Source organism: Lucilia cuprina, chromosome 2 (genome assembly GCF_022045245.1).
Source record: "Lucilia cuprina isolate Lc7/37 chromosome 2, ASM2204524v1, whole genome shotgun sequence".
Taxonomy (NCBI): domain Eukaryota; kingdom Metazoa; phylum Arthropoda; class Insecta; order Diptera; family Calliphoridae; genus Lucilia; species Lucilia cuprina.
In genome coordinates this window covers 52918837-52928257 of record NC_060950.1, presented here as the reverse complement: position 1 = coordinate 52928257, position 9421 = coordinate 52918837, and the positions used below count along the sequence as shown (strand labels likewise).

Below are 9421 nucleotides of genomic sequence, written 5' to 3'. Positions count from 1 at the left end.
TAAGAGTAAATCGAACGGAATCTGATAACTCCGATTTGAGCATTCAACATAAATGTTAATTCAGATTTCGTTAAGCTCACTTTAGTATGTATATTTTATCTAGATACATGTTGTCTTAAACATTTTACACACAATTTCATGCCCCGCAATCACCTTCATCTATGCCTAAGAATAAGCCTAAAACAAAATCGAAATAAATGCTAATAATAAAGAAAAAAGAAAAAAAAACAAACAATGATCATTTGTGTTTTAGTAAATCTATATTTATTATATAATAATTTCATATCCTCCTTTATTGTACATCATCGACAGACCGAGCGATAATATTGATCCGAATAAAGGAAACAATGCAATCGCCGATGTGGCAACGCCCACCGTTGTTAAATTGTTATTGATTAAACTTTGCAATTTATACTGACAACCCTGTAATGACCAAAAAAAAAAAATTTAAATTATTGTTAAAATTAAAAAGATAACAGATAAAAATTACTTACAATTTCATAAACATTATTGGCATCTGTAGTTGTTTTGTGAACACTCATTCGCTGGGATCGGAAACATGATGAGGGTATGGAATTCTGTGGCCAGTCAAGAAAACTTTCATTGCCGCAACATTGTAGCTGAAATAACAATTAAACGGTTTAATAAGTTGCTCTATAAATTCGATCTTTGATTTGAAAAATTTTATATTGAAAATTCTCGAAATTTAAGAAATATCTTTAGGATTTATTTAAAAATTGCTTTTTAATTTATATTCTTTGTAATCTATTTAATTGAAGTGTTTTTCGCATTTTTTTAATATAAAATTTGGAATTAAAAAAAAACACATTGTTTATAACATTTAATTAAAATTAATTGTTATTAAAACTGCTCCCTGCCTATCTTATTCTTATATCAGTTAGTCATTGAACTCTCCCATAGAATTAAATGTTTATTTATTTTAAATGAACCATTATGTCGTTGGTATTTGTTAAAACAAAAGTTCAGACTTAGATTGGCATGCATATATATCTGCATATAATAAATTTTATTTTACGATTAAAGAAAAAGATTTTCGTTTTGCGAATTTAAGTACCTCAATGGGACTGACATGAAATTAAGTCGGTTTTGTTTTATAAATAATGCTGAAACCAGTTTAGTTAAGTTTTGAATGTTTCCTATAGATAATAGAACTAACATAAATCAAGTCCCGATTTTTTTTTACAATATACCCCGCATTAAACTATTAAGGAATCAAAATGTTCTTAGAAGTTTCGATATGAATAAAATTATATGTTTGATATATAATCGACTCATAAAATGATTTAGACAATTCAGACAATCCATAAACTTTGAGATACATATGTCCTATTATGTAGGATACTTGTAGTATTAATAATAACATTTCTGACGTTCTAATAATAAAGGTGGTAACGACTATTTATAATAGATTTCGAATTGTGTTTAATTTCTAGAAATAAAATATTTATCTGCCTATATACTAGTCTATTGACAATATGAACCAATCTTTTGACTTGCTGACTACACTTTGGACTAGTTTGTTGAATTATATTTTTTATACTAGTCACTAGTCCATACAGTATTGTATAAGCTATTGACTAGTATATAAACTATTTATTGACTAGTTTAGCGATTAAACCACAAAGAAATCCATGGACTAGACTATAGACCAGTCTCTTGAAAAGGCAATGGACAAGTCTGTTGACTAGTCTTGCTAACTAGACTATGGATTAACTACATTGTAGAGTATTTTAAGATTACTCTGTGGACAAGTCTATTAACTCTCTCACGTCTACAGGTCACCAGTGTATCAAGATTTTTTATAATTTTTCTCGATGTAAAGCGTTATTTTTCGTTCACAGCTACAGTAAATGATTATTTCCAAATAAAAATACTTTATTTTTTAGAATCTGATATTACTACACGCTAAAACGAATTATATCCTGCGATATCCCTCGAAAACACTTTTCCATTTTTCATTATATCCATAAAAATAACTTTATTTTTGTGCGTGAAAGGGTTAACTAGTCTCTTGACTACTCTGACTAATCTATCGACTACTATGCTATTGAAATGTATATATGTAAATAAGAGTGCTCCAATAACACGAAGTTGGGAATTTTTCCCCTCCCCCGTCTTAGAGTTGTTCTTTGGGTGGTAAATCTATGCAAAAAATTAGCCCGATACGATAAGTGTAACAGATGCCGAAAAGGCTGTAAGGTTCCAAGTGCATTCACAATAAGAAAATACTGATTTATTTTAGTTTTTGCTCAAATTGTGGCATTGAGTAATAAATTTAGCACCTTTTTGCAAAGGTATCGTAATGTGCATAGAATAAGCATTTCGGGAAGTTATTAAACACAAAAATTGCCTTAAAAGTTACTGCAAATTCCCCAAACCATTAACGTGTCTCACAACACACGAATTCGAAATTGTTACTTTTTTTGGATACATTCTAAAAGAACCATTTTGTTGCATAAAATATATCTATAATTACTCGAATATTAGTTTTAGCCGTTATAAGATAACGCAATCTTGTTCTCAGCTATGGTCAAGAAAGTTTGAGTTTTTTAAAGGCCGTTTCAAGTCTTCAATTTCAGTTCAATTTCAAAATTTTTAGAAGATCTCATTTATGGATTATAGATAAGGCTATAAAACGGCAACAAAATGAAATCAATATTTCTTAAAAATTAGCTGTACCTGAACTCGGTGGATTTCAAAAAAAATCGTATTTTTTGCAATACATATTTTATATTTTCTTACTGTTGTACATTTTAAACAAAGTATTTTCCGAGTATAATAGTTCACATAATATAAAATATATATACGAAGTTTCATTTAAAGCGAACATTCTAAACACATAAACTGTACAGTTTAAAGGTCAAATTTTGCAAATTTTGGGAATTTTTAGTTTAACATATCGAAATAATATTTATTTGTCTGTCATATTTACCAAAAATTACTGGAATTTATTGTTTATAGTCCGATATTTAAAATATAGTAAAAAAAGTTAATTAACCCTTTGAGGCACTTAGGAACCCCTTAGAAAATTGTATCAATGCTAGTATTTTTTATCCCTATGTTCTCAAGAATATACTAAGACCTAGGGCCATATATTTTTTACTGTTTGGACTGGCTTTACGATTCTTTATAGGTTAATATAACACTTTTACATGTTTTTTCCCCTTTACCTCTTATTAGTAATCACCATTCAACCGAACTAGTGTAGTATTAATGTATGATTACTGGCAAAGAACTAGTTCTTTAAAAGCTTTTAGAAATATTTAAGAACCATAACAATGTTCTGAAGAACGGTTCCTAGAAGTAATAGCGACATAATGAGTGCCAAGGTTGTTGCTTAAGAATCTGAAGTAGTTCTTTTTGCATTTGTTCTAGAACTAGTTGTTTTTAGAACTAGTTCTAAAATTTTTCTTTAAATAAAATAACATTTTTTAGTTAAAAAACTTAAGATTAAATTAAAAAAAGTTTTTTAAATATACAAATAAGAAAAAATAGGGCGAAAAACGCCAAAATATGCATTCAAAGAGTAAAATATGCCTTAAATATGCTACAAAAGTCAAATCATGCTAGATTATGCTCTTATTGGTAAAACAACAAATCGATGCCAAAATTCTTAAAATAGTCTGAAACATATAAGTATATTGTCCATGAGTCCATACGACGCTCCACAAAAAACTTGTATTTGCATATTTTGGTTTCCCTGGTAATCTGGAACAATAATTAACTTTTTTCTAAACACCCCACTGATTTCTCAGAGATCACTGTCTTTAATGGTAAAATTATAATTTTGGAAATACATTTTAGAAAAATATTTAAATTCGCTGTTAAACATTCGTTTGTAATATTGAACTTAAAACCAGTTTTACTGCATGACAAAAGTAAACTTTATTTTCCTGTTTTTAAAGGTAATTTAAAGGTAATTCTTGAGATTTTATCGTTTGCATATAATTTTTTTCATTTGCTTTAAACACAGCAATTCAGAGCTTTTACTTTAATTAAAAAAACTATTTGTATTTTATCAATTGATTTAACATTTCTAAATTAAACTTACATTTCTTTGAATGAAATCCATTATGTTGGCAGAACTCCCTGGATGTTGATGATCGTAATTTTCAATCTGATTACTTATACCACTCGAGACGCCGTCCAATAATTCATCTTTATAAGTGTAGACATAGACAGATAACGAAATTAGCGAAAATAGCATTGTTATCAAAAAACCACCGTACTAATAGTTGAAATTAAAAATATACAATAAAAATAGAAAAAACAATTAATTAAAAATAAATTCAAACAATTAAAGACGTACATAAGTATTTTTAAATTAAAATCTTTTTAAATGTTACTAAGTCAAACTTTTGTTGAACGTAAGTAAGTATTTATATCTGAAAGTATTACCCAGGAGGTATTGATTACAATTATATATTTACAAGTATTTAATAGCAGTTGCTATTTTAATTACTTACAATAACTAACATTGATGATTGTACTTTGACAATACAAGAGCAAGCTAAGGAGCTTACAAACACTATTACAGCACCGATTATCAGCAAAACATAGGGGGCTTGATCCGAATAGGCTGAATTGATTTGTAGATAATTTTGAAAATCTGTTTGCATCCATATACCAATCCATATTAACGATAAACCAGATATCTGAGAACAAACAAACACATTAATAGTTTTGGATATTTATTCACTAAAAGCTCTCATTACCCAAAAAGCTATATTAAAGAGCATAAGTAAAGCTCTTACACAGGGGTACGAAACATAACGATCGTTATTGTAATAATTCATAATTTTTTTCTTTTTTTATTTAATAAAATTTTAACGTAAAACAAATACAAAATTTAAATTCTTTTTATTTATTAACACAAAACAATACTGCACTCTTAACGAATCTCTTCTGTTCCAGACTCGTTTCACTTAAAGACTACTTTAAAAAATCTGCATATTTAAAAATATACTACTCAATGATGCTTCTGCCACTGATTTGCTTGCATTCAATACATTTTTGTTGTTGTTTTCGTGTGTTTTTTTTTTTGTTGAGCTGCTCAATGATCTATTCAAGAACATTCATGATAAGAGTAAACAAACACATACTCTACATATGTATGTACACATGTAGATTAATATGTATTTACACTCATATATTTATTTAAAATCGCACATGCACGTACACCCGTAGTAAAGCTAGGAAAACAATAACAATAAATATAAATTCTGCCTCATTTCAACACAAGAAAAAACGATATTTGTATGTTTTCAAAATGGTAACAAGCAATAAACTTGTTAACAATAGACCTAATTTCTTTCTTAATCATAAAATACAATTCTATTATGAAAACTGTTAAAATATGGTTAAAAAGAAAAAAAATGGCAAGATTTTAAGGTAAAAAGTATGTAAGTATGAAAATTTTTCTCTTATGTTGATAACATCTAAGAACCGATAGTTTGTTTTTTTTTTGTTAGAGTAACCACAACAAACTATATGAGGGCAGGTGTAAAAATCTATTGAAAATATCATCAATATACAGCAAAATTAAAATTGTCATTGAGACTTAGTGCGCTAAGCTAAATATAGGAGGGCAAAGATATCAAAATTTTTTTGCAGGATAAGGAATTAATTTAGTTCTGTTGCATATTATTTTCCTACATTAATGTATTTTGAAAGTATACATAATAAGTAAGTTCTCGAAGGACTTGTTAGCACAGATGATAATCATCTGTCTCCCCAGAGCCAAAACTGATGACATGCTGGTTTTATATTTGTGAGCAAGTCTTTTATAACTTTCCAGCAGTTCGGCAAGAGTCAGTCAGACAGTAATTTCCACTAATAGTTATCCACCGTCACGAATGTACCCTTTGTAATCGAGAATGATGACAGTAGTCACTTTAGTGTCCTCTTTGTAAGCGGGAGCGGAGACAGTCGTCTCTTTACTGTTCTTAAGTAACCTAGAGAATATACTCTTAAAAGTTGTTTTTTTGTTGTACTTCCGAAAGTAGTTATTTTATCCATCTTTTGGATAAATGATTATTACTTTCTACTATTATATCACAATCTGGTTGACTCAAATTTATATTTTTCGGGTCAATCGTCACATTATTGTCTCATAGTATTCTAGAGTGTAGCCACTTGAAATTTTTAAATTTTAGTGACATTAGTATCCTACCACCTGGCTGACTTCAATTTGTATGTTTTTGGTCTTTTGTCACAAATAAACTCTTTGTAATCGAGAATGAAGACAGTCGTCACTTTTGTGTCCCCTTTTGTAAGCGAGAGTGGAGGCTATCGTCTCTTTACTGTCTCCAATTAATCTAGAGATTAGACTCTTAAAAGATGTTTTATCGAACTTCCGAAAGTAGTTATTTTACCCATCTTTTGGAAAAATGATTGCTACTTTCTATTAATATAAGTACCACAATCTGGTTGACTCAAATTTATATATTTCGGGTCAATCGTCACAATTGAAATTTTTAACCCTTATTTCCATTAATATCTTACCACCTATTGGCTCCAATTAGCATGTTTTGGGCCATTCATCAAGAATAAAAGTAAATCGTCACTATCCTAGAACACGTCTATGTCCTAGTTTTATAGCAAGAAAAGTACCGCCAGTTAAGTAGCTAGAAGTGTGACTGACTTCCAAGAATCCATTTGGAGATTACCAACCTTTGACTATTTTTGACCGTCTCTTGACTGTCTCTTTGTAGGGTGTAGAGTGACGATTGACTCCCTCGTAGGACAAGCCCATGTTAAAATGGTTGATCACCTGGGTAGTCAGGTGGCTAAGGCTGTCCGACTGTCCCGTCGAACTGCTGGGTTCCATTGTTAATACAATGCTAATTACACCATCTTTTTCCACCATGTTAAAGGGTCATCTGCTCGCTACCATATCAAAATCACATACTATTATTTTCTATGACTAAGTGTTCCAAAACTTCCATTATTCCATTTTGTTACTAAATGGCTAATAAAATCATTTTTGTTTTTTCCCAACGCCACTATATTTCACAATAATATTGGCCGTATACCCAAATTAAAGTATAGCAATCGGCTCAGAATCATTTACAGAGTCTATTTCGCTATGTCCGTCTGTCCGTCCATGTAAACCTTGTCTCAAACTACAGGTTGCAATTTTGAAGATAATTCAATGAAATTTGGTACACGATTTTCTATTGTACCAGGTACGAAGCGTATTGAAAATAGTTAGGACCAATACCCCAAAAAGGGCTTGTAAATCGTGTAATCAAACTACAGGTTACAATTTTGAAGATAATTCAATGAAATTTGACATATGATCTTCTATGGTACCGTAGTGAAGCCTATTGAAAATGATTGACATCGTTTCATTATTTCAACTAGCCCCCATACAACTGAATCCTCCGAATAGGGCTTTTATGTTCATTATTATGTTTTATATACTCTGATGTCGAAAAAAGCTGCAAAACCAAGTTCTATACTAGCCTTGATGACCCTTATGAACTCTATAACTATAGGGTCTCATTTGACTCTAGTCCCTATAAAAACCCCCATCAAAATTTGACATGTCCACAGTTTTATTCAACAATAAACGGCTTAAGTATGTATATCTACGGCAAGGTGCAGGTCAACTTAATTTTTTTAATTTGAAAACCTAATCACATTTTACTTTTTGTATCAGGGTTAGGGTATTATATGGACGGCCTCGCCTGACTGTAATTTCATACTTGTTTACTTTTAAATAAAATAAAACCTATTGGTTGACCATAACAGGTGCACCCAAAATTCTTTCTCTGCGAAACCTTGGTGATGAGTCTCTTTCGAACAACTACAAAATCTACATAGATTCGATATAGCATTTCCTAAGATAAATTGATAATATCGGAGAACGTGAGTAATCGTATTAGTATTCTAAGATCACTTTTATTAAGCGGTAACAGCTGTTAGGTTTTTCTCTTTGATAACATTATAAAAAATTTTCTCTATCTAAGCTTCAACATAACATAAAAGTTCAGAATAGATAAATGGACAATGAGCGCAGCTTTAGGTACATATCTAAACGAGAATAAGGACTTAAACACTGCTTAATTATCCGACATTATGTAAATGATTTAACCTTTGATTGACTACCCTAGCACAGGTGAATATTAAGTGAATTTTAGTGTGAAATATTGTAATATGTTTTATCATGAAAACTGCCATATGGAAGTTATTGTTGAAAATACCCGCTCCAGTTATATGGTCTATTTGTTTAAATTCATTACTAAACCAAACTTCATCACCACTTTCCTTCCATCACCAGTTTTTAGTCTGACAATTTCTGATAGTTTTCTTCGGACTTATCTCAGAGATCTTCGTCTAGTAAATGGTACTGTTATTGATTTTAAAGCGTTAATTTCCAGCACTATTTCTACAATTCTTTCGCTATAATGTTTTGACTCTTCTTCTGACTAACACTGATTGGAAGATTCTTAGGAATTACGTTCAGAAAACATAGTTTCTGAACACTGAAAAATAGTTCATGTTTTTTTCTCCTGATAAGAAGCGCACAACAGGCCCGATTGTGGCATAGGTGTATTTCTTCGGATTAGATGGAATAGAACAATAGTGCTAAACATGGCGTAGTAAAAAAGGTGACTGTTATAAAGCAGCTGATAATGTGTTTGTATTTGTGTAGAATACTCTTTCTGTCAAAAGTTTTTATTGTTTACAAATCATGAATGTTATTTGTTTACATTTAATATGTCATATTTGACAGAAAGCTAATTCTTATACAAAAGCAAAATACATGTTGTTTTTATATTGTTGTTGTAATGCAGTCACCTCTCCAGTACTGCCATGGGGCTGAATAAAAACAAACAATAAATATGTATAAAAAGTGCGACTTTTTAAATGTACAGTAAACAAAATTAAATTGTTGTTATTGCAGATTTAAAATAAATACACATAATATAAATAAATGTATTTGTACCTAGCAATGTGTAAATGCAAACACCATTAAGAAATGCCCAGCACTTTCATAGGGAGTCTAAGTTTTCCGAATTTGTATAGTTTTTGAATAATTAGTTATCGAATTAAGTAGACTCTATAGAGAAAAACCTATCTATACCCAAAATAAGTGTGAAATTAGTTTTCTAAAAGCTTAAAAAGACGTAAAAACTATAGACACATAGTTATCTCTCTAAAGACCACTTTACACGAGCTCACAAGTAATATGATCTGTTAAAATTGTGTGTAGAAAAGTACGAATGTAAACGTCTAAACGCAATATGTAATGAAACCATAACACATATCTGTTATTATTACTTCGATACAATCACTACGAACTGCAAGGTATTTAATCATAAATTTTACAAACAAACAGTATTGTTCTTCTTTTTCAAAAAGGGATGGTGTTGGTTGCTGTAGCATTTATAAA

At 30.1% G+C, this 9421-nt stretch overlaps 1 protein-coding gene across 1 annotated transcript; it reads right to left on the bottom strand.

The window, feature by feature from the left end:
• Positions 1 to 241: 241 nt before the first annotated feature.
• Positions 242 to 4966, bottom strand: LOC111680911 (tetraspanin-6-like). The gene is made up of 5 exons (XM_023442621.2): positions 4737 to 4966; positions 4488 to 4676; positions 4073 to 4249; positions 495 to 620; positions 242 to 423 (listed from the first exon to the last, which is right to left on the bottom strand). Exons 1-5 carry the CDS (start codon positions 4815 to 4817, stop codon positions 268 to 270), a joined length of 729 nt encoding a protein of 242 aa, XP_023298389.2. The 5' UTR covers positions 4818 to 4966; the 3' UTR covers positions 242 to 267.
• Positions 4967 to 9421: the final 4455 nt, after the last annotated feature.